The following is a 25,274-nucleotide window of genomic DNA, read 5'->3' on the forward strand; positions in this document are numbered from 1 at the left end:
GTGGCCTACACAATTGCAGGCATGGTGATGGGGTGCCTGCCACACAATGCTCTTTTGAGATGGCTGGGCCAGGCCTCCTCCTGTGAGAAGGCCCCGGTGGAGAGATGAGGAGGGGTCTGGATGCTCAGGAGTTGCGGAGCTAGCTGCAGGGCCCACCTAGGAACAGGTAGCTCTGGAGCAGGGAGCTGACGTCTCCTTGGTGGCCAGCCAGGGGCACCACTTGGGGTGCCACGATGTTCAGTAGAATCGGGTAGAGGCAGCAGAGCCAGGTGGTTAAGAGTGTGGACCTTGGTGTCAGAGCTGCCATTTCTTCGCTGTGGTCTTAAGCAGGTCACTCACATCCCCAAGCTGCAGTTTTATTATCTGTGAAATGGGGGTTACAGTCACTGTGTCATAGAGTTATTATGAGGTGGAAATGAGAGGATGCACATGAAGTGCTTTTCTGTGCCTGCACAGTGTAGGTGCCCCAATGCTAACTGGTAGCGTAAAAGCAGAGGGAGGGGTCCCCAGTAATCCTGCTCTGGCTGCTGAGGTAACTGAGGGTTGCCCCCTTCCTTTAGGGATGGCGATGGGGCTGTCACTGCCCACTCATGCGTGGTGTCCTTTCATCAGGCACCTGTAGAATATCTTGGCTGTTTCAGGCCTACTTGCTCTGGTTTATTTCAAGCTGCCATTTGACCCCTCCTCAAGCCTGAATCACCCTCAACACCAAGGTGCCCTGTTAACCAAACTCTTTTGTCTGGTATTGAAGGCCACTTCTGTCCTGAGCTCCTGGCACACTCATGAAAACCTTGAAGGGTTTTCTGGTTAGCTAGGAGCTGAGCATACCCAGCCCTGGGCCTGTGTTAGGCCAGAGCTGAGGCCAGATCAACATTAGAGCATCTGGACAGGCAGCAGCCCGGCAGGCCAGGGGCCATCAGAGCCCAGATAGATGATCTCCTGTGGAGAGCATGTCTTCGGGGGTGAGGGACCATGCTCACTCATGGAGTACTTCGTGGGTAAGTACTCATCCTTAGGGTCTGTTCAAGGCTGGGGTGGATGTGGGAGGAGGATGTGGCCTTGCGTCTTGCTGTGAAACTTGAAGCTGGCATCTGTTTCTCCTCTTGGGTGCAGAGCCCAATCATCTGCCGAACTTAAAAGGAAAAGGCAACATCTGGAACAGGCTTGAGTCTGGCGACCAGACAGCTCCTTCTGCACACCTCTCTGTGCCTGGCAGCCCTTCTGACTCTTCCCAGAGCTCCTCCTGAGGAATGTGATGCTGTTTGCTGGTCTTCTCAGTGCCCCAGGACAGTCCATTCTCAACTCTTTGGCCCTTGACCTTCCAGCGTAGGTGATGATAGTAGCCCCACCTCTTGGGGTTGCTTTGAAGATTGATATTGCATCTTATGAATTTAGCCAGCATTCCTGCCAAACACTCAATAAATGATGGATACAAATAAGTATTATCATGGGGAAACAGAGGTAGTTTCTTTGAGGCATCATCTTGGTCCCCATATTACTGCGGTACTTTTTTCTTAAATGATATTTAAAGGGAACTTGAATTTAGTTCAGCTCAGAAAGCCTCTTTGGAGTTTCTTCGCTCTGCTCAGTACAGCACTGCTCTGTGCTGGAAGGTATAGGAGACATGAAATAAGGAACACGTGACATGGCTTTTGCCCTAGTGGAACTTCCATTGATGTTAGGGACACACAAGCCCACAGACCAGTAGGGGAATAGGGCAGGTCTAAGGGACAAGTTAGAAGCACTGGAGTCCTACAGTGGGGGTAGCAGGGGGAATGAGAAGTGTGTGGAAGAGCAAAAAGCAACCATGCTATGATTCGATGGATGCAAAGCACTCTGGGTCGGCATTGCTCAGACTGTGTTCAGCAGAACCGAGGTGTCTGGTGAAATTTAAGAGGTAGTCCACCAAAACATAAGGCTCTATGGGTGAAATTCGGAGATGGCTAGATTCACACTCCCTCTTTTGAGATGGATATGTGAATACCTTTGTTGAGTTCCTGAGTAAAGGAACTGGTTTTAGTTTGGGTACCACCGAGAAACTGCTCTCTTTACTGCAGGACTTTTCAGAGCCTTTAATATACTGGTGTCCCATGAATCCCCAAGGGAGGGAACTGTGATATGTAGTGGTTCCCAGACTTTTATCAGAAAGCCTTTCAAGGAACACCTGTAAACACCTTGCACCATACCGTGTGGGGACACTTATGGGTTAGGCCCATGAGAAATGGTCCATGAGAAATGAAGAGTGCCAACTGAAGAAACAAAGCTGAAGGCCACCATGAAGGATGCATTTTGGTCTGGCTCATGACATTGAGGCACAGAGCTTGGCTAATAGATAAGGAGACCTAGGTGTGCCTCCTCCATACAGGGCCCAACACATTAGAAGGTGCTTCAGCCTTCACACAGGGAGGCTATGACTTGGGAAAGCTGTGCAGTTATTCTGCTAAGCTGAGCCACTCATGCATTGACCACTCTCCAGGGCTGTGGCAGTCACTAATATGCCAGACAAAAGTCCCTGCCCATGGGACTTACCCTGGAGGGAAGTGCCTTTGGAGGCACTCACCCAACGCCTGATGACATCTTTTTCTTTTTCTGGTCCAGAAACCCTGTTACATAGCCTGATCACACAGCTTATTGTGCCAACCTGCCTCCTAGGATGTAAGCCTGTTTGCAAAAATCAAATCTGTTCTCAGAGGATTTCTCCACAGTAAGGAGGATGGGAAGCCCTGGCTGCCAGCTCTCAAGACTGAATGTTGACACTTTGTAATAAGTGTAGACACCCCCCACCCCGCTCCCCCAGTGGACCACCATGAGAGTTCTGCTGATTTGGATACCCCAGCTCTGGTCTGTTTAAATACCTACTGTTGTAGTATTATATTTCTACCTCTTATAGGATAAGGCCGTGGCTAGAATTATTTTTTCTGTCTTTTTTGGCTCTAATCTACAAAATGATGAAGATATCCAGACTTGCATATTCTTAACCCCCTACTCCTTTTCCATTTCCCCATGCCCTGTCCCTCACCATGCCCTGTGTTTCAGACCTCGGTCTTCCCTCTCCTGTTTCTCGTCAGTGACCAGGACCTCCACACTCTTCTAGCAGGCACCTGGCATCGCTCACAGCAGGCACTCCAGTCTGAAACTGCCTGCGGGTACTTCGCTAACCATGGGGAAGTTTACAGGGCCAGCTCCTGACCTGGGGAATGAACAGGGTTCACCCAGGGCACCCTTATGGCTGCTTTACAGACTAGATGAGTCCTAGCCCTTGTGCCTGACTGCATCCTGTAGTAAAACCCCAGGGAAAAGGGATGGTTGTTAAAAATACATCTTGCTATCTGGTTTTGGCTAGTAAAGTGATCATCCTCATCCCAAATTTCAGCTTGTTTGATTTCTAATCTATAACTCAGGTCAGATGTTGCATATCCCTTTGGTGTTAGTCATTGTCTGCACTCCATCCCTGCCCCCATCTCTTGTAAGTATAGTAGGGAGAGGCCTCCTCTGTCAGCAGTGTGTCCTGTTACACAGATACTCATTTCAACAAACATCCATCCACTTAGCATTTCTGGCCTGGGAAAGAAAGGATCCGATAAGCTTGGAAGATTACGGTAGGTGGAGCCTGCAGTTGTCTCTGTCACTTACCTGGCCTCTTTACCACTTTTCTATCCGGAACAGCCAACTGTGTCCTGTACTCACACAGCTAAAAATAGGGCAGGGAGAAGAGGACAGGCCGGCTCCGTGATGCTCCGAGGCTCTCTGAATTCCTGTGTCTCTTGCTTGTTTGCATGACCACCCTACCTTAGACTTACACTTCAGGCCAGGACCCAGCTAACTCTTGCCAGTGACTTCATGCTTCCCTGGGGCTCCCAGAACCCCACAGCACTCACTGTTCTGCAAAGCCCTTCAGCAGCTGAAAGGGAGGACTAGATTTTAATGAGCCAGAGGGTTGCGACTAGAAAAAAATTGGAAACACAGAAGTTGAAACTCCAGTGTTCTGGCAGCCTATATTTAAATGTATGTTCCCTTTTCCAGTTATGTGAGTAATTTATGTTTGAAAATTTAAGAAGGGAAAACTCGCTCATAATCCCACTGCCCAGAGATAGCTGCTGGCACTGAATGCCTTTTGTGTGTATGTGTACATGCATGAAAGGGAGTTAGATTTTAGTCTATTTGTTTTTATTAATATCTGCTATTGATGATCACTGTACATGATCATACGAAGCAAATCATGAAGTCATTAAGGGAGAGCTACATTGTCAGTCCTCCTCAGTCTCCCAGGAGGAATAGATGATTCCGTGGTGGATGAACATTCAAGGGGCGCTGGAAAAAAGCAGCTTTTTAGCACAGTGTTCCCTTGACATTTCCCTGATGACTTGTTGTAAGATGGCCAGCCTGTTAGCAGACCCAGGTGAGTCAGACCTCGGGGCTGAGGCCAGACATAGAAACCACTGAGGGGTGGAGTTTCCCCAGTGCTTCACTTCCCCATCCAAGGTGTGGAGGCGGCAGCACGGCTTGAGGACGTGCTTCTCCCAGGGCCTCTTGAATCTGCTGCAGAGCTCAAAAACTGAACTTTTATCTGGTCCTTCATTCAGTTCTTCTAAAGAGGCCATGAGGTTGTCCAGGAGAGTGTTAAGTGTGGCCTGGGCCCCCTTCACAAAACAGTGGCCCCATGTCCCCTGCACTCCCAGCCCCGGGGGTTGGACCACATCACTTGGATCAGAGAAAGGAAAGGTCTCATTGCTTTCTTTTGCAAATATTTTCTCCTGCTCTGTGACTTCATATTCTCTCAACACTGTATTTCAAAGAGCAGAATGTTTTTTATTTTAAAAAAGTTTCAATTCTTTTTTTCATGTATTGTGCCGTTGATGTTGTATCTAAAAAGTCATCACCAAACCTTGAAGTCATCTAAATTTCCTCCTGTGTTATCTTCTAGGAGTTTTATAGTTTTGGATTTTACATTTAGGTCTCTGCCCCATTTTGTGTTAATTTTTGCAGAGGGTGTTAGGTCTTTGTCTAGATTCAGTTTTTTGCATGTGGATGTCCAGTTGTTCCAGCACCATTTGTTGTAAACCTCTCTGCTTTCTTGAAGATAAGCCACGTTGCCTAGGAAACCTCAGTGGTCAAGGATTCTCATTGTTGCTTCATGATTTCCCTTTGAAGGGCTATATGCAGCTTTCATTTCTGTCATTGGGGTCAGCATATGCATAGCTGAGTTCCCACCAGAAGTTCTGTTTTTGCTTGGGCCAATGGGAAGGCACGAAGCACTACAAAACTGATTCTGGATTTAGGCAAGGAAAAATGTGTGACCCAGACTGTGCATGCCTCTTTCATTCAGACCTTCCATCTGGGCTCACTTTATACATCCTTCAGAATTTCATTTAGTGAGGTCTTCTGGTCGTAAGCTTTCTCGGGCTCTGATTTTGAACATGTCTTTATCTCATCCGTAAAGTTTTTAGCTGTTGTTTCTTCAGTGTCTCTATTCTAGTCTCTTTCTCCTTATGGAACACAAATTAAACATTCCTTAGTGTTTTATCTAAGTTCCATATCTGTTCATCTCATTCGTATTTTTCATTTCTGTCTCTCTAGATTACTTTCTGGATAATTACTTCTGGTCTATCTTGTAGAACTATCTCCCAGTTTACTGGTTCTCTCTTCAGCTGTGTCTTATCTGCTATTTAATTCAGTCACTGCATTTTTAATCTCAGTTGATATTTTTTACTCTGGAAGTTGTTTGGTTCTTTTGTGAATCTGCTTGGTCATTCTTTATAATATCTTGTTTTCTCTTCATTTTCACATTTTTCTTTAAATATATATTATACACAGTTCTCATATATTTTTCTGAATAATTATTTTTCCCCAGCTTTATTAAGGAATAACTGACAAATATAATTGTATATATTTAAAGTGTACAGTGCGATGCCTTAACATAAATGAAATGATTACCCAGTTTATCTGAAGTCTTCATGAGTCTGTTTTTGCTGGATTTTCAGTCATTGTTCAGAAAGCCTACCTCTCTCCAAGGCTACAGAGGAATTCCCTCATGCTCTTGCTTAGTATTTTTATGGTTTAATTTTTTACATTTTTACTTTGACCCATTTGGAATTTATCCTGATATACAGCGTGGGAGAGGGATCAACTTAATTTTGTTCCAGGTGGTTACCCATCTGTCTCAACACAATTAATTGGATATTCCGTCTTTTCCCTGGTGATCTGAGATGCTGCTTTTACCATACATGAAATTTCTAGATATAATTAGGGCTACTTCTCGACTTTCTTTTCTGTTTCATTGGTATGTTTATCTAGTTATATACTTTATGTTTCTCATATCTGGTAGGTCTTTCCTGTCTTTTTATTTTTACACAAAGTAATTGTTTCCTTTAATAAGTAATACATACCAATGACAAAATTCATGTTCCCAAAGGACATACAGTGAGACATGCATTTCTCTCCCTACTCTTTCACACACCCAGTTCTCCTCTCAAGAGACAATCAGTGTTATCAGTTTCTTATATATGTTGTATATGTTTCTAAATATACTCTTCTCCCTTTTCATTTCAAAATAAATATAGTAAATGTAATGGGTGCATGTGATATGCAGAGACTGACATTTATATTTGAGCCCAAATCTGAGGGTGGTTGATCTGCCTCTAACCTGCCCCAACATCGCTGGTTCCCTCAGCCAACCTTGAGTCCTGATTTGAGACTGAGAGGGACGGCCTGCCTGGATCCTGGGCCATCCTGGGGCTGCTTTCCCCCGGGATGACAGCTTTGTAGTTCACACGGCCTGCCATGGATCCTGAGTATTTGTTCTAATCCATAAAACCAGGACAGTGCCTTGGAGAACATCCCTGCACTTCCATCCTGCATCACCGCCTGAATGCTGCAGTGCTTGTTCACTGGTTTAGTAATTCATCTGTAATGACCTATTTGTGAAAGAGTTACCAAGCTCTGACCAGGTACAAGGTGCTGAGCTGGGTGCTGGGGGTCCGAAGAATCACTGTTGATTTCAGCAGATTTGTACTGAGTGTCTGTGATGGGTCAGACATCCCTGAGGACATATTAGTGACCCCCAAGGCTGGGACTATGCCTTCCCTCCCCCTCCCTCATCACTGTGTACTCAGCTGCTCAGCACATAGGTTTTTGTTGAAGGGTAAGAAGACTAGTTAGAGGAAGGATGAATTTCTGGAGGGGGAAATGTAGGTAATGTCAGATGCTGCCAGGAAATTGGTAAGGATGAGAGTTGAACTAGACCCCTGGATTTTTTTAATGATGCATAATTAGGATTAACACCAGGGCGTCGTGGACCAGACCTGCCTGAGGAGAGGCAAGTGGCAGGGCAACTGTTGGTGGCAAATAGGAAGGCACTGGGAGTGTTTCAAGAGTTGATCTCTCACTCCTGCCAGAAAAGGAGGTCTCCAGCTGCACCTCGAATAACAGAGGAAGCCAGGAGCTGCCCACCTGATTAAAGTAGCAGCATCCCTGGAGAGGTGCTTGAGGTCCCCCTGGGTCCCCCGTGGATGACCATCAAGAATGGCTTTAAAAGAACTACTTACTTACTGAGAGGAGGAGGAAGTAGGTAAGAATTCTACAAATATCTCTTCTCTCAATATCTTCCTGTTAAAATATCAGCAACTAATAAAATATATTTATAGCCCTCTTACCTTCTTTCCCTGCCTGAGGGCTTCTCTGTTTAGTCAACCCAGAATAAAATACCATGAGAGCAAAAAGCCACTTCTCAGAACTATAAATAAGTCCTAGCAAGGAGACAAACCCAAAGGATACTAACCACAGTCAGCCTCTCTCTCTCTCCCTCTTCCCACCACCCCCTCCAGTTCTGGTTGCCAAGAGGATGACACACACACTCCTCGGATTTGCCAGGCTGCTCAGCCAGCCTACAGCTCTGACCCTGCCTCCGCCTTCCCTCCCTCCCGCTCTCTTCCTTTATCTTCCACCCCACCTTCTTCCTTGTTAGACAAGTGCCCTCCGTCTAGTGGCCAGAAAACATGTGTTCCCTGGTACTTCAAGAGGCCTGTGGGGTCTACAGGGGGACATGTGTCGAATGGCCTTGATAGAAGACATTTACATATGTCCTCCGTATAGAAGGAGGCTCCTTCTCTGCCAGAGCCCACATTTCTTGCCTTCAGAACTGTGAGGACCATGTGGAAATCCAGGGCCTCTGGAAAAGGCTAATCTATCGGCTTCCTTTGCCGTCGATATCCTGATTGATGCTTCCTGTGGTAAAGGGTAACTGAGGTAGTCTTTGGTTAACATTTCTCTGTTGTCTCTGTAAATCTGGATATTGACCGCTGCAAGTCAATATCTGCTGTTCATTCAGAAAATGAAGGTCTTTAACTCCAGTAGCATTGTTTTCTTTGCTCTCCCACCTCTGCCCCAGGCCCTGGCAGTTTCCCTCACAGATTAAAATCGTGGCTTGTCAAAATGTGAGTTTTGGGGCACAGAGGGCAGTGCTTTGCACGCAGGCAAAGGCGGGACGGTTTAGAGAATAAAACGCCTGTCATACATTGAGCATTTACTATGTGCAAGGCATTGGCTAAGTGCTTTACATCTGGTAACTCACTGAATCCTCAAACCACCTATTTTGCTTAGGAGGAAATTGAGGCTCGAGGAGTTTAAATAACTTCTCCAAGGTCACTCAGCACAATAACTCATCTCTAGAAGAGCATTTCTGTAGGCTCTCAATGGAGCTGAAATCTTAGCAGTGAAAAGGGGAGCCCTGGGGCTTGGGATTACTCAGTGCACTTTGCATCTCCTCTGCCTTTAGTGGACATCTCAGGAGGATGGGATATGCCCAGGCCTCCATGGCTGGCTCCTGTCCTCCCCAGAGCAGCAGCCTGGCCGAGGAGGCAGATGTGGACTCAACGGGAGGAGCGGGCCCTGCGCAGTCACAGGTGATTGCCAAAGGGCACGTGGTGTGGGTGTGTCAGGTGGGAGACAGCCCTGTGGCCTGCTGTGGGCAAACAGGACAGGGGTCCTGCGGGATGGACCTGGAAGGACGAGTAGTCCCTGACAGGAAGGAGGTGCATGAGCTCAAGAGGGGTGATGGCCATTGGAGGGACGTGTGCTGGGCTATAGGGAAGGGGTAGTCTGGTCAGTGTGGGAGGTGCTGCCTGTACCTGGACACAGAGGTCCTGGGGGAGAAGCACCAGACGGCCGCCCTGAGCAGAGCGGAGGGCAGTGCCCAGTCGGGTGTGGGGAGGCTGTAGCACTCAGCAGCGCTGAGGGTGGACTGAAGGGCCAAAGGGTTTTGCCCGATGTCCCTTCATTGTCCTCTTAGTGAAGGGGAGGTGGAATCCTGGGCAACAGAGCTTAGGCAAATCCTTAGACAAGTGGCCCTCAGCATTGGGAATTCGTTTGGGCAGACAGGGCTGGGCTAGTAAAGGTGACCCCAGGAGCGGCAGCCCCTTTCGGGGCCTCCCCTACTATGACACACTCATATCGCTCTAAAAACAGTCAGTTATGGAAGAACCTAAAGAGTCTTCATGTGGTCAGATCTTTTTTTCCAGAAGCAGGATTAAGCAGGCTGGGACAGATGTCAAGGCAGGAGGGTGCTTACGACATGCCGTTTGCCAAAACCAGTGGGGTGGCATATAGCATAGTTGCCATTTCTCATTTATGCTGTGTTTTCAATTTACTTTTTACATTTTGAAAAGATAAATTGTGCACAAGATAAACTCAGACAGCGCCAAAAGGGTAGAAAAAAATGTCTCCCTCGGATATGGTCACCAATTCCACTCCCAGGAGGCAAAGCTGTGCCACATCTCCAGGAACACATGTCAGCGCGGGCTCAAGCGCGGGCGACAGGCATGGCCTCTGCCCCCCACAGGATGGCAGCCTACAAAAGCCCTGCTCTGCTCCTTGTTTCCCCTTTAAAAGTCCATCTGGGGAATGGCACCATGTCAGGGCTCTTTAAATGAGTTTCCTCTTTACATTACACTCTTCAAATCATTTCATGTCAGCAGACATCTCTTGATTGTTCACCCCTTCCTGAGATGAATTAAGAACAAACGGCTGTGATTTTCCATATCAAAACAAACATACACATTAACCATTTCCTTGTAAATTAATTTCGAGTCCTTGAAAGCAGTGAGCGGTGGGGAGAGGGCCCTGCCCGGCTGTCAGCCAGGCCCTGGGTCAGAGCAGGTTCCTCTGGCCTTCCCCAGCCACCTTGTCCTTCCGCCTTCCTTCTGGGGCCTTGACTTGTGCTGCCTCAGCAGCTGGCTTTGGTCCTGCCCTTGCCACGCTACCCCTGCTGAGTCAGACAAAAGCCCCAGACCCCATCCTTAGGCAGAGGATGCCTGTGGGGCCACCCTGGGTGCTGCGTAATATCAAGGCAAGTCTGGCAGCACCGAGGTTAAGCGGGTTCAAGTGCATTTTTCAAACATATGTAAACTGTTAAGTGTAACAGCAAAGGGTAAACTATCAGGTTTTCCATATTGCTTCTCTCCTCCTCCTCTTGGCTCTCACATACATCCCATCTATCCACCTAGCCAGCCAGCCAGCCAGTTATTTTGATAGAGGAAACTGAGGAAAAGAAAGTATAATTTCCTTCCCATAGAAATCAAGCCTGTTATTCTCTGTTTTAAAAGATAAAGTGTGTGGCCGTAGCATCAGTATTTGGAGCTTACGTTTACCAAGTGTTCTAAGCATGTCGTTTGGTAACTCATTAATCCTCACAAGCCTAGAGGTGACCTCAATTATCATCCCCTTTTATAGAATGAGAAACTGAGGCACAGGTGTGTCTTGGCAACTCTCACAGCTAAAGTGCAGGAGCTGTGATTCACACCCAGGCTGTTTGACAGCACGCCCCCGGCTTCAGCACGTTGCTGTTCGGGGCTGCTGCCTCCTCTGAAGACAGACCTAGGAGGTGAGCTTACACAGAATCGCTAGAGATTTGGGGAAGGAAGAGCAAGGCTTTCCTGACGCAGCAAGCTGGGTTGGCGGTTTAAATGAAGGTAATATTTGCCAAGAATCATAATCTCTTTTTTGTTAATCTGAATAATGCAAAATTACTAATTTTTTATTTTGAAATACCAAAAACAATTAGCTTACTTTAGAAACTCTCATATTGAGCTGTGTTTCTTTCTTACTGGGAGACTTTGTGGGATAGGTGGGAGACTGGACCAGATGCTGCCTCCTGGGCCCTTGGCTCATGGGCCCTGAGGAGGGGATCTGTCTTGTGGGCTTAACAGCAGTGGACAAGTTTGTATGAGACTCGAAACATCTGCAGAAAAGCAACAGAATGGTTCATTCTTACAAAATACCTTGTTTTCTGCACAGAACATACCACCTTCAATTACTGCCGTAGGTTTTATTTTCTCTGTGGAACCCCTGTTTCCTTGGAGGCCCCTGGGACAGGCAGACTAGAGAGCTTTGCTCTGGCCCACAGGCAAGACCCCGGTGCTCCAAGCTGACGGCTCAGCGGGCTTCAACCCCTGCCACTCATCTCCCGAAAAGGTGGGATGTGGGCCGGTGGATTCTGGGCTGCCGAGGGAATTGGAGGAAACTGTGGTGCAGTCAGGACGCAGGAAACACTTAGCAGTCGCTCTCCGATTGGGGTTGATTGGGTTAAGGCCTTCCAGAATGGCGTAAAACAGTTCTGAACTCAATGAACTGCTGATGGCAGCCTGATGAATGGAAGGAAATACGATAAACAGATTCCTTGTCGTGCTGTCGGCTTTGTAGCAGATACCTGTTTTCTCCTTGGGATTACGTGAACATTTGCTTTCCTTTGATTTCTGGTTGTTCTTTTCAGTATTGCTTTTGTGAGAGGAGACGCTTCAAGCAGTTCTGTAGAAGCCCCCGACTCTTCCCTAGCCTTTGGTGCGGCCTCCACACATCACCTGTTAGCTGTTAGGAGTCTAACTCTGCCAACCATGACTTCAGCTCCCTGAAGGGAGATAGAATGCTTCAGTACAACAGATAGGGCTCAGTTCAGGCGTTTGGCGGGGTGGGGGGGAAAGACTCTAAGCCTTTGGTCTCTTGGTGAACTTGGAAAGTAGACCTATCAGAGGTATTCATGTTCAGACAGCTGGGCTGTAGCTGAGAAGGCTGCCAAATAATGCTGTTACTCAAGGTTGTGGGAATTTCGTCAAGTGGCCTTAAAACAATCGCGTTCCACGCGGCTGGGGAATGGTGGGCCCAGGGGTGCCTGCTGCTCTGAGGAGAGAATAAGGTCACGTCGCTGGGCCAGGCCGCTGCATATGATGGAGCCAGCGACTCACCGCTCGCCAGGGACCGGCCCTGGCCAGGAGTCGGAGCCAGAGACACTCCGGTGTTCTGCCAATTAGATCTTAAACAAAAAGATCTTAAAACAGGAAACTACCTCACAAGGTGGCCGGTGTAGCTCATCATTCAACCTGTCCCCTTTGCAGTGTTTATAACTGGGGAACCTCACCGCACTGAGGGTCCTCCCCAGAGTGACCCCACGTGCTCTGAGCCCCACACCAGTCCCAGTGCTGGTCGGCGGTATCAAAATTAGACTGTCACTGGTCAGGAAGACTTGGCTTGAGGGGTGGAGGACCTGGTCAGGGGTTTGTTTCTTCTCCTCGTTACTGCTCTTTGCCAGGTTCCTCCCGGGGTTTCTTAACGGGTTCCACTTGTTTGGGTTACAGCCTCAGGGCTGTGGCTCCTGAACTCCTTCTGAGGCAGGATCCAAGCATGGAGCTCTGGAAACCGTGGAGAAGAGAATTTGCGTCTGTCGATGTGCTGCTTTCCTGGTTCTTTTTCTCAGAATCCCTTTTCTCTTAAAACAGCCAGAGGCAAAAAAATTTAGAGATGCACAAAGCCTTCCAAAATGCAAGATTAATCATGTGCAGGAAACCCTCCCTGGTAGGGAGGCACGGGCTGCATTCAAGTCGAGGCGGAGCTGAAGCTGGCTCCGGCCTAGCGCAGGAGGCGGCCCCCTTGCTAGTGGGGGTGAGGGGCCCATCCCCGCGGGCAGTGGGTATAGTGGCAGGAACCCAGGCACAGCCCTGAGCCTAGGGCTTCCATGAATTTGCCCTTGCTATCATTTGCAAAGCCGAGGATCACTTACTAGGAAGGAAACTTAATCAGGAAATCACCTTTGGTGGCGTGTGCCCTGCCCCAATTCCTCGGCACTCACCACCCTCTCTCCTGCCCTCCCACAGACGTGCCCTGGAGAGCAGGTGGGAACTGATCCATCTTGTTGAGTTGCTGGCAGTTGGCACCTCTCCTCTCCCACTGCAGCAGGCAGCCCTCTCTCAGCCAGGAAAGCCCTTTATGATTGCCGTTTCTAACACTGGACTGAGGACGAAGGGGGGTTGGTATTACTGAATACTTGGCAAGGGGCGAGTTCGTGCTCTGGGTTCCTACTTTTGTGCACAGCGGGAGTGCGTCCTCCATCTTTCTGGGCTGTTGTCAACTTCCCCAGCCCTCTGCCTGGGGCGGAGCGGCGAACACAGCTCGTAAAAGGTGGGTCTCTGAGGTGCTCCCTCTTGTGTGTCCCTTGACCGAAGCCGTTGCGGTGGTAACTATCCAACTGGAAAACATGCAGGAGTAAACGGAAGATAAAGCTCTTGTGCAACCAGCCAAGATGGGAATCTCTGCCCCTCTTTGTTACCCCACTTGACGCAGCTCCCTCTCTCCCCACAGGGCTGAGGGTCCTCTCTTTGAAGATAGGGAGTGGGAGGGCCAGTTATCTTGGTCTTCGCAGACCACAAGTGAGCTGGGGTTTTGCAGAAAGGAAGGAGTCCTGGATTTTCTAGCTCCTTGGTGAAGAAGTCAGAGGAGTGACAGGAAGGACACCCCAGCCCAGCTCTTTCTGAGGAGTTAGAACACTCCTCACCCCACTCCACACACCTCTCCAGCCCCTCCGTGTCCACCTTGTTATTACTCCCAGGTGGATCCAGTCTGGCTTCCCTGAGTCCAGGCTGAATTAGCAGTAAGTGAGCACAGTCCTTGACATTTCCCATGAGGAGAAACTCAGGCTATTTGCAATTGCAGACACAATGTGAGAGTGACGGCGGAGGGGGAGCTAGTGGTAGTCCAGGGGAGTTCTTGGAGACCTGATCGTCCTGTTTCTCAGCTGTGGGTGCTCCCTAGAGCTCAGTGCACTGCTTTACTTGCTTGTGTTACATACTGCCTGTCCCTCACCCAAATCAGGGGCCCAAACACACTTGGAGTTCTGGTGACCCCTCTCCACCCTCCAGCTCTTTGCATTCATCATCTGCACCTTCCCCGCACAAAAAATAAAGTAGTGATGCCAAAAATAAAAAGACCACTTGCCTCTTCCCCTCCAGCCTCCACCAGCGGCCACTGTGCCTTCTCTTGGGGAGAACCTGCACCAATACTCTGGGCAGGAAGAGAAAACAGGCCACTTCCACTTTCCCGAGAAACCATAATTTCAAACGATCTTCTTGCCAAATGGATGGGCTTAGGACACTATTGTGGGTTTCTCTGTCTCTCTCCTTCTCTTTCTCTCTCTCTTTTTAAATGAGGGCCAGGTAAAGCATTCTTAGCACATTATGGGGAGAAGGTTGTAATCCCCCAGCCTCCTCCTGTGTATTCTGGCTTTGTAAATACTGATGGCCTCGTGTTTCCTGTGGCCTCAAAGTGGAGGAAGGCTGGGGAGGTGAGGGGGTGGTGGAGGCCAGGAAGCCAGCCAAGTGGGCTACAGCTCAGCGGTGCCAGCTGCCCTCTCCAGCCTTCCTGCCCCTTGGGCTGGCTGTGGCTGGCTCTCCTTCCTGTGCCCTTACTCCTAGGGTCAGGCTCCTGTTGCGTCAGACTCCGGCCTCACTTCCTCACAGGCAGTGAGTTGGACAATAGCGTTGCAGATGTGCTGCCTCCTGCGTGAACGTGGGAGAATGGAGGCCAAGCTGGGCTCATTTCTGCACATGGGCATCAGGTCACTTAGGTATCCCAAGCACGCTTTCTTGCTTGGCCGTGACAGGGTCATCTCCTCTGGGCTTCGGGACACACAGTCACCATCAATTATAGGGAAGCTTCCATGAAATTGACAGGTGGGCCTATACTCAGGCTGTATGGGGAACAGCCCTGTGGAGACTCATGGATGAGGGTGGGAAGTGTACTGATTATCTCCCCTTCTTCCCCAGGCCTCACTCTAGTGACTTGCTCATGTGACGTTCAGGGCGAGGGAACCCTATGGCCTGGGAGCATCAAGCAGGCAGGGGCCTCAGTTGCCTCTGGTGTCCAAGTATCATCAGTGCAGTGATTGATTATTGAGTAAATGAATTCCTGCCTTGGATTTAGGCATTGAATCCGTGTGATCCAGGTGTGAGTATCCAAGCAGCTTTTCAGCTTGACACACAGACTAGTTTTTGCATTGGGTTCAGCTGTTAGTACCCCTTAACAACAGAAACCATGTAATATTGTAAATTTTAAATACCTGGTTTTAATGTAGCTAGAATTTTTTCCCTAGTTATTTTATAATGATTCTGAGTTTTCGCTTTGCTGGAGACATCTAGTGTTTGCAACATAACTTCGAATATTAGAAATCCTTTAGTACCAGGAAGAGGTCAGACTTGAATTGAGCCTAGAAGGGAGTGCTAGGTGGATATGACAGGCAGGGCTGTGGCGTGGACAGAATTGCAGAAGTGAGGGTGTAAGATACATTTTGGGACAGTCTGCATTTCTCATTAAGAAAATGAGGCGAAAGTGATGAGGTTGACACTTACAAAGAGAACTGGGCCACCAAGGAGAAAAAAATCTCTTGCCAAAGGGTACTTCCTAATTTTCCCCATCTTTGGTGCTGTGGAAGAACCTGTCTTCTTGTCTGGCAAACCCTGCCCCAAAGGACTGGTCAATAAACTCTAACTTAGCACCAACTCTAAGTCAGGCTCATATCCTTCTAGGTTTTTTATTATTTTGTGGAAAAAGTCAAATATACAGAAAGCTGAGAGAGGAACTCTCTGACGTCTCGCTCTCTTACATCACTCCTGGATTTAACAAGTGTTAGTATTTCACCACATTTGTTTTCCCCTGTAGACTTTTTCAGGACTATCTGAGTAAATTGCAGACACCAAAGCCCTTCACCCCTAAATACTTCAGCATGTATCTCCTAAGGACAAGATGTTCCCTTCAGAGTGGTAATACCATTGTCACACCCAAGAAAACCAGTAATTCCTTTGTGTCTAATATCTGGTCTACATTCAGATCTCCTCAGTTGTCTCCAGAATGACTTTTATAGCTTTTTTTGCAATCAGGATCCCATCAAGGATTGACACTATATGTAATTGGCTGTTGTGGCTGTGTAGCCTCTTTTAATCTACTACACTCCACCTTTTTTGTTTTATGTTTTTATGACGTTGACTTTGTAAAGGGTCCAGTCATATCCTTCTAGTTTTGAATCTGAGTGTACAGGCGTTCAGCATTGGTTCCATTAACAGAAATTTACTAAGTAATATGCCACCACCCCCTGAAGTCCTGTAAAGCCATGTATGACCCGTTGCTCAGGATGCACAGTTCAGTCTCGGCCACACTGCTGGCTCCACGGGGCTGTTGCTGGTGACGTCTGGAGCGCTGACTGTGGGCAGCCTTGTTCTGGGAAAGGGCTTCAAATCTCAGCTCTACCACTTCTCACTGAGGGCCTTCAGCTGGTGGTCCTTTCTCCTCTCTAAGCTTCGGGGTCTTCACGTCCACAACAAAGGGGTTGGACCCAGGGGTCTTCCTAGTCTCACTCAGCTTTGCCTCTCAACACCTCTGTGACTTGGCTCCAGGTGTTGCCAGGCAGACCGCCTGCAGCTTCATAGCTCGGGGTAGCTGCTTCGGGAAGCCAATTGCCTGCTCCCATTCCTGGCACCAAGAACAGGGGATCCGGGAGGATGCACACGGTTCTCTGATGCTTTAACGTGACCACATGCCCTTCCCCTCTGCTCCCCACAGCGGAGATTCTGGAGCTGGCTGGCAATGCAGCAAGAGACAACAAGAAGGGCCGGGTCACGCCCCGGCACATCCTGCTGGCCGTGGCCAACGATGAAGAGCTGAATCAGGTATGGGGCTCTCCTTTCCCTCCCCCACCCAGACACACCAGCAGGCAGTCTTGCTGCCCAAGAGTTGTCTGTCCAGAGGGAGGGTGCTGTTTGGCTGGCTATCAAGGGTGTGGGCTGCATTTTGGACTATCAGCAGCTTCCCTGTCCCCCCCATGGCAGTTTTTCCCCAAGACTTTATTGGTTTGGGGGAGGGGAATGAAACAAGGTATTTGGCTCTCTTTGGAAGAAAGATGGTTCTTTCTTCCACCCGAGTGGAAACTCCACCCGAGTGAGGGACTCTGAAGACTTGCTCCCCGTGTTGTGAGCCAGGGTCCTGTCAGTTTCCTTGTAGATGCCATGGCGGAGGGAGCTCTACCAACCCAAAGCAAGAGCATGGGGTGGGGGCAGGGCTGAGTTCTTGAAGGTCACGGACGTGCTGGTCTGACTCACCATCCACTACTTTGGTTTTCCTGCAAGCTGCTAAAAGGAGTCACCATCGCCAGCGGGGGAGTGTTACCGAACATCCATCCGGAGTTGCTAGCGAAGAAACGAGGATCCAAAGGGAAGTTGGAAGCCATCATCACACCACCCCCAGCCAAAAAGGCCAAGTCTCCGTCCCAGAAGAAGCCCGTGTCTAAGAAAGCAGGGGGCAAGAAAGGGGCCCGGAAATCCAAGGTGCGTAGGTGATTTGGCAGGGACGTGTGGAGGGTGGGGCTGGGCGGGTGCCGGCAGGCGGGGTCATGCGGGCTCCCCTTCCTACTGAGGGCTCATTCCCCTCTGGGGTGGGGGCCTGTGGAACAAATGGAGCTGGTGACAGAGGGCTAGTCCAGCTCAAGTGGCCAGAGTCTGGATGCAAGTTGGGGACTAGATTTCTGTAGGCAAGGGGGATGTGGGGAGGTGCTGGGGCAGATAGCCCCAGGCTGGAGGGACCTGGTGCCCACCCTTCCAGGAGATGCTCACGCCCATGGGGTGGGACGTGTATACAGGAGCTTCCCTGTGCGAGCGACAGCAATCGAGTCCTGCCCAGAGCTGCCAGCTGCCAGCTTGCCCTTGACGTGCCCAGAACTGTCATTGTGTTGCCATGGCTGCATGTCCTCCTCCGAGCCTGTTCCAGCAGGGATGGTTCAGATGGTTAGCTCTTTGAAATGACCACCTTGTTAAGGAGGAAAATAGATGCGTTATTTGGGCGCTTCCTGCCAGACCCAGCTGGGATTGAGACTAGGTCGTAGGTGCTGATCTTTCTGTGGGGAGCGAAACCTTCTCATGAGTGTGACCTGATGTCTTCTAGGATGGGGCAGGCCCACTAATCCCAAGCCAGGATCTTCCTGGTCCACCCTCGGGAGGTCCACACCCGTGGCTGGTTGCATTCACCTGTCTGAGACTCCAGGGTAACTGGGACACATGGTTTCTGTTTCTTCCTCGCTGGGCCCTGCCTCTCAGCTGTTGTCACAGACTCCAGGGCCAGCAGACTAGGAACAGCGCAGCTCTGTGTTTACTAAAATGGAATCTTAAGGCTGCTCCACCCTGCCCTGCCCTGGGGTGCCCCCTCAGGAGTCACCCTTCTGGCCTCCAGCCAGACTAAGAGGAAATTATCTCTGGCAGAAGGTGGCCTCCCTATTTTGAAAGACCCCCAGTAATATCCCCTTGGAAATGCCCTGCAAGGCCTAATGCAGTGTCAGTGTCAGGACATTCTTACTAGAGCCCAAAGCCCTCACCAGAGTGAGCTGGTGAGGACACCTTCCCAGAACAGGTCCAGGAGCAGTGACCCGGGGCCACATGCCAGCCCGCCCTCCCAGCATGTCCCCTCCGCTGAGCCCATCCAGACATCAGGCAGGCCTTCACCACATGGGGGGCACCTTCTGTGACCTCTCACCTCCCACCCACACTGTTTGTGTTTGTGGACTCTCTTTAGTTGAGGTGTAAGAGGCTGTATTTTTTGTACATCCTTCTGGGTGTGGACAGACACTTCCCTGAAAACGACAAAATCTAAATTCCTCTTGGCCAACAGACGCCCCCCACCCCACCCTACCCTACCCAACCAGGCTCAGAATCACTCCCAGCTCTTTGAGAGAGAAACCGGATACAGAAGAGTGTCCTGTAAGTTATTTCCAGACACTGCACTCCACCTTGCTCACAAGCCCTGGAGGAGGCTCAGGGCAGGCTGGGGATTTCACAGAGTGCTCATTCCTGCTAACTATAAAATTAGCAGATTGAACTGTTTCTTTTTTCCCTTACAACATTTGCATTTGGGGGGAGGTGCAGGACAGGGAAGGCAGGGGAAAGTGCCTGTGTATCCCCCTTTAAATGTTAAAAAAGAAGACGAAGATGCCAAATCCATCATCTCTTGATTATGGGCCTCAGGGAGCTGGCTGCCCACAGAGCAGGGGGCCAGCAGGGGCAGCACTGTGGCACCTCTCCAACCCGAGTGTCTCTGGCAACCCTGGGTTGAACCTTGCTCCCTGTCACCCCCAGTCTTCTGGCGTAGTTTTTGCCCCGTAACTTTCCGAACTTCCCAACTTCCCAAACACTGTGAATGCTTTTTCTTTCTTTTTGGACTTGAAATATAGAGGGTGTGTGTGTGTGTGTGTGTGTGTCTTCTAGTAGCTATATTCGGAACTCAGTGTTTCTAATAACCATATGCCAATAATCACTTGAACACTCAACTTTTCCCTTGATTACAAAAGCAGGAAGTCTGTTATGGTGGTCTGTTTTTCTTCTACACAATAAAACACATTGTCTGCTTACTGTACCAGTATTTGGCTAACATTAAACCCTGGGGGAAGCTGAAATTGGAACCGTGAACAGCTAATTTTCAAAACATTTGTTTAATGTAAATTGTGGTACCAGCTCCCAGAAACAGCGGAGAACCCTGCATCTCCAGGTTTAAGTGGAATGTTCTGAAAATAACCTTTCCAGAGACATGCAGACAAAGCCTTAGTAACATGCTAAAGCACTTGTAGTGAAAGGGAGTTGGTATTTTTCAAGTGTCAACACTTGAATTCCAAATCATAATTTTCCCCCCAATTCTATGTAATTGGAAGGTTTTGAAAGTCTCCAGTTGTGACAGCTGAGTCAGCCGTAGTGGAAACTGTTAGAGAAGGCGACAGAACCCACCAGGGGCTGGGCATCCGGGGCCCTGGCAGTGCCTTGGGGTTCCTCCTTCTACTTGGGTGGCCTCAGGCAAGTCTGTGCCTCAGTTTACCCCCCGCCGTGAAATGATGGGGTCCATCCCAGCCCTACAATTTACTGACTCTAGTGAATGTTTGCATAATGTCTTTGTGTAGGTAATATGTGTGAGAGTTTGGATGGTACAAAGCGTGTGCGGTAATAAAATCTCACTCAGTCCTCCCACTTCTCCCCAGAGCAGTCTCTGGAATGAGTTTTCATGTACCCTTTCAGAAAGTCTAAGCACATAAAAAGCATAGAGATACATAAAGTCTTCCCCATCCTACTGGCCTTAGAGAGAGAGAGAGAGAGAGAGAGAGAGAGAGAGAGAGAGAGAGTGTGTGTGTGTGTGTCGTGTTCCCCACTGTTTTTGCAGTGTGGTGTCAGTGGTTACTGGTGCCAGCTCATCTGGCTTTATATTCCAGTTCTGCCAGTTGCTGGCTGTGTGAGGTGTGAGTTGGGGGAGTTACTTCATTCCTCTGGTATCTCAATTTCCTCATCTGTAAAATGGAGCTATAACACAGGGTGGTTGGGAGGCTTAAAAGAGGATTCATGTGAAGTGCTTACAGCAGTGTCTGGCACACATGTCAGCTGCCGCTGTTACTCCCTTGGCAGTTCTTACTCATCTTGGCGTGTGGAGCTGCTGTAGTCTCTCATGGTGTGACTCCAGTTACTGATACTGTAGGCAGGAGCAATGTACCCAGTTCTCTATGGATTGTTCCTCGTGTCCATTCTGACAAACAGTGCCGCAGTGACCATCACTGTGTGTGGGTCTCTGTGCATAAGTGCAAGTGTATCTGTAGGAGAAAGTCCTCAAGGTGGACTTACTGAAGCAGAGAGTATAATTTTTAACTCTGATGGCTGTTACTCCCATATACAGCATATTATCCCATTAAGAAATTTCAAGAGTGGACTTATTTTCACATTTGACACTGAGTTGTTGAAAGAAGATGCATCCATTCGACCCATATTTATCACATCTACATGTGCTTGTTCCCCTTCTTGGTAGTGAGGGTACAGCACCTTGGTGCTCAGGGAGCTCTGGTCTAGTGAGGGAGGTAGAGTCACTGCACAAGGGGAGGGGCAAGTGGTGCTCCGACCACAATAAAGAGGAGTGATGGCATGGCAGTGTTGTCTTACATAGGTGCTCAGGGGAGGCTTCTCTGGTAAGGTAACACTCAAGGCATTTAAGTGATTGAGAGGAGAGAGCTCCTGGCACAGGGGGGAGCATGCCTGGCTCTTCCCAGAGAGAATGGGACAGGCCTTCATGTGGGGTCCCCAACGTTTCAGAGAAGCCTGGGGACTCTTCTCAAGATAAGGTTTTATTTATTTTTTTAATTTTACTTTTTTAAGAGGGACTTGGCTGGCCCCAAATGATTTTTTGTTTTGTTTAAATTTTATTTATCTTTTTGGCTGCGTTGGGTCTTTGTTGCTGTGCACAGGCTTTCTCTAGTTGTTGGGAGCGGGGGCTACTCTTTGTTGCGGTGTGTGGGCTTCTCATTGCGGTGGCTTCTCTTGTTGCGGAGCACGGGCTCTAGGGCACTTGGGCTTCGGTAGTTGTGGCGTGTGGGCTCTAGGGCACTTGGGCTTCAGTACTTGTGGCTCGCGGGCTCTAGAGCGCAGGCTCAGTATTTGTGGCACACGGGCTTAGTTGCTCCGCGGCATGTGGGATCTTCCCGGACCAGGGCTCGAACCCGTGTCCCCTGCATTGGCAGGCGGATTCTTACCCACTGCGCCACCAGGGAAGTCCAAAATAAGGTTTTAAAATGCATAAAATACCGAAGATTCAAAGGAAACCATTTATGCCTAAATCTTCAAGGTTAAGACCCCCGTCAGAGTGCTCACCAAGATTCATAAGATGATCTTTAAGGTATCTCCAAGAAGGCAGTTTTTGCCAAAAGTTTTGATAAATAGTCATCTCACCTAGGATTTTTCAAATGTAAACCCGCTCTACCACCCCAGTTGAACTCCACCCCCATATGTGAATCACTCTTCCCCATCAAGAAGATACACTTGCTCCTCACTGCCTGGCAAAAAGCCCAAGATGATTTTGGGAGAGCGCCTCTTTCTTTTTGAGAAATATTTAAACTGCAAATGAGTGATTAATGTTCTGGTAAGGGATGCCAAAAAAAAGGGATTGGTTCTTTTGAGAAGCTGCCATCCTTGCAAAATTTTGCTGACTTTTTAATGAAATTTCCAGAGATTCAAACAGCAGAGCAAAGGAGACTAGGCGTAGGTAATCTTGGGTTGATAATTTCACACAAGTCTTTTTGGACACTCAGTTCTACAGATTCTTAAATACGTCTCCCACTGACTCTGACCTTACAGGTTTTCTGCTGTTCAAAACAAAACTGGGTGTATGCACAATACATGGAGTTTTTGGATTTGTACAACAATATGAATTTCTAAAATGTCAATCTTTTTTTTTTAACATCTTTATTGGAGTAAAGTTGCTTTACAATGGTGTATTCGTTTCTGCTTTATAACAAAGTGAATCAGCTCTACATATACATATATCCCCATATCTCCTCCCTTTTTCGTCTCCCTCCCACCCTCCCTATCCCACCCCTCTAGGTGGTCACAAAGCACCGAGCTGATCTCCCTGTGCTTGCAGCTGCCAATCATTTTTTTTTTTTAACTCTTTATTGGAGTATAATTGCTTTCCAATGTTGTGTTAGCTTCTGCAGTACAACAAAATGAATCAGCTATAAGTATACATATATCCCCATATCCCCTCCCTCTTGAGCCTCCTTCCCACCCTCCCTACCCCACCCCTGTAGGTCATCACAGACCACAGAGTTGTTCTCCTTGTGCTATGCAGCAGCTTCCCACTAGCCATCCATAAAATGTCAATCATTTTGGAGATGGACAAAGTATTGCTTGCTAGCTTTTGTCCTCCCTGGGCCAGGTTGTGTAAAGAATCTACCATCTACTCTCACCATTTCATATAAGAAAGGGCATTTTAATACCAAGAAGTGAGGAAGGGACTTAATCGCAGACTACAGACCTTAGGAAAACTTAGGGCACAGTTGTTACGATTGGAATATAGTGACATCTCCCAAGGCAACTGTGTAGACCTGAAGCACCGTGTCACGGACTGCACGCCTTGCAGGGAAGAGGCAGGTGTTGGTTGCCAGGTGGACAGACTGTGAGAACTGGGAAGGAGCAGCTGGTCTTGCACAGGGTTTGCCACTTTCTCTGCCTTGGCCACTCGTTTAGTCAGTTCTCCTGCCTTATCTCACTTTCCTGATGAGGAAGCTAAGTCTTAGGGAATGTGAGCCATGTACCTAAGGCTATGCAGCTAGTAGACCAGGGCTCAAATGCAGGACTTCAGAGTTCAGATAAAGTGTTACTTGTGTGTCCTGTGACTATGGACCACGTCCCTAGGTAGAATCCCCTCTGGTCTGATGGTAGAGGGCTGCAAAGCCGCCCACTGCAGAGTGAGTGGGGCAACACCTTAAAAAACTTTTTTAAAATAACACATTCTGGCCTTTCATTAAATTTGTTTGTACATTCATGATATATATTCTGTTTATAATTTCCACCTGTTACCCTCTACAACGTTCTTTTTCTCGGTGTATTGAATTATAATTGACATAAAGCACTGTATACGTTTAAGGTGTACAGCATGATTTGACTTGCATGTATCATGAAATGATGACCACAATAAGGGTAGTTAATATCCATCATCTCACATACAGAAAAAAATGGTTTTTTCCTTGTGATGAAAACTCTTAGGACCTACTCTCAACAACTTTTCCTACGTTATCATACAGCAGTGTTAACTATAGTCATTGTGTTGTACATTACATTCCCAGTACTTATTTATCTGATAACTGCAAGTTTGTACCTTTTGACCACTTTCCTCCAATCATCCCTCCTCCTCCAACCCTCTGCCTCTGGTAACCACAAATCTGCTCTTTTTTCTTGTGAGTTTGGATTTTTTTGTTATTGTTTTTTTAAGATTCCACATATAAGAGGGATTATGTGGTATATGGTATTTTAATTTCTCTATCTGACTTATTTCACTTAGCATAGTGCTCTCAAGGTCCATCCATTTTGTCGCAAGTGGCAGGATTTCCTTCACTTTTATGGCTGATGAATGTTCCATTTTGTTTTATATAGGGGTGTGTGTGTGTGTACGTGTATCATATTTTCTTTATCCGTTCATCCATTGATGGACACTTAGGTTTTTTTCCATATTTCCATATCTTGGCTATTATAAATAATGCTGCAGTGAACATGGGGTGCATATATCCTTTTGAGTGAGTGTTTTTGTTTCCTTTGGATGAATACCCAGAAGTGGAATTGCTGAATTATGTGGGAGTTCTCTTTTTAATTTTTTGAGGAGCCTCCAAAATGTTTTCCATAGTAGCTGCTCTGGTTTACATTCCCACCAACAGTGTACCAGGGTTCTCTTTTCTCTACATCCTTGCCAACACTTGTTATTTCCTGTCATTTTGATAATAGCCATTCTGACAGGTGTGAGGTGCTGTATCATTGTAGTTTTGATTTGCATTTCCCTGATGATTAGCGATGTTGAGCACCTTTTCATGTACCAGTTGGCCATTTGTATGTCTTCTTTGGAAAAATGGTCTTGAGTTTTTTGCTCTTGAGTTGTCTGAGTTTGTATATATTTTGGATATTAACCCCTTGTCAGATAAATGATTCACAAATATTTTCTGCCATTCCATAGGTTGCCTTTTCACTTTGTTGATTGTTTCCTTTGTTGTGCAGAAACCTTTTAGTTTGATATAGTCCTACTTGTTTGCTTTTGCTTTTGTTGCCTTTTCTTTTGGTGTCAAATCCGAAGTCATTGCCAGTACTAATATCAAATAGCTTACTGTCCGTTTTCCTCTAGGAGTTTTATGGTTTCAGCTCTTATGTTCAAGTTTTTAATCCATTTTGAGTTAATTTTTGTGTACAGTGTAAGATGTAAGTGGTGCAGTTTTATTCTTTTACATTGGCTGTCCAGTTTTCCCAACACTATTTATTGAAGACACTGTCCTTTCTCCATTGTATATTCTTGCCTCCTTTGTTGTAAATTAAGTGACCATATATGCCTGGGTTTATTTCTGGGCTTGCTGTTCTGTTCTATTGATATTTGTGTCTGTTTTTATGCCAATACCATACTGTTTTCATGACTACAGC

At 47.8% G+C, this 25,274-nt stretch overlaps 1 protein-coding gene across 7 annotated transcripts in view; it reads left to right on the forward strand.

Annotated features, from left to right (window-relative positions):
- The window catches only part of LOC101284614 (core histone macro-H2A.1), an 80,095-nt gene that overhangs the window by 13,870 nt on the left and 40,951 nt on the right, over positions 1 to 25,274 (forward strand). For all 7 annotated transcript variants that reach the window (XM_004282104.4, XM_004282107.3, XM_012537559.3 and 4 more), the window contains exons 3-4: positions 16,873 to 16,979; positions 17,436 to 17,633. In XM_004282104.4, coding sequence (XP_004282152.1) covers positions 16,873 to 16,979; positions 17,436 to 17,633 — 305 coding nt within the window. The remainder of the gene's footprint in view (positions 1 to 16,872; positions 16,980 to 17,435; positions 17,634 to 25,274) is intronic.

The sequence above is a fragment of the Orcinus orca genome, chromosome 3 (genome assembly GCF_937001465.1).
Source record: "Orcinus orca chromosome 3, mOrcOrc1.1, whole genome shotgun sequence".
Classification (NCBI taxonomy): Eukaryota; Metazoa; Chordata; class Mammalia; order Artiodactyla; family Delphinidae; genus Orcinus; species Orcinus orca.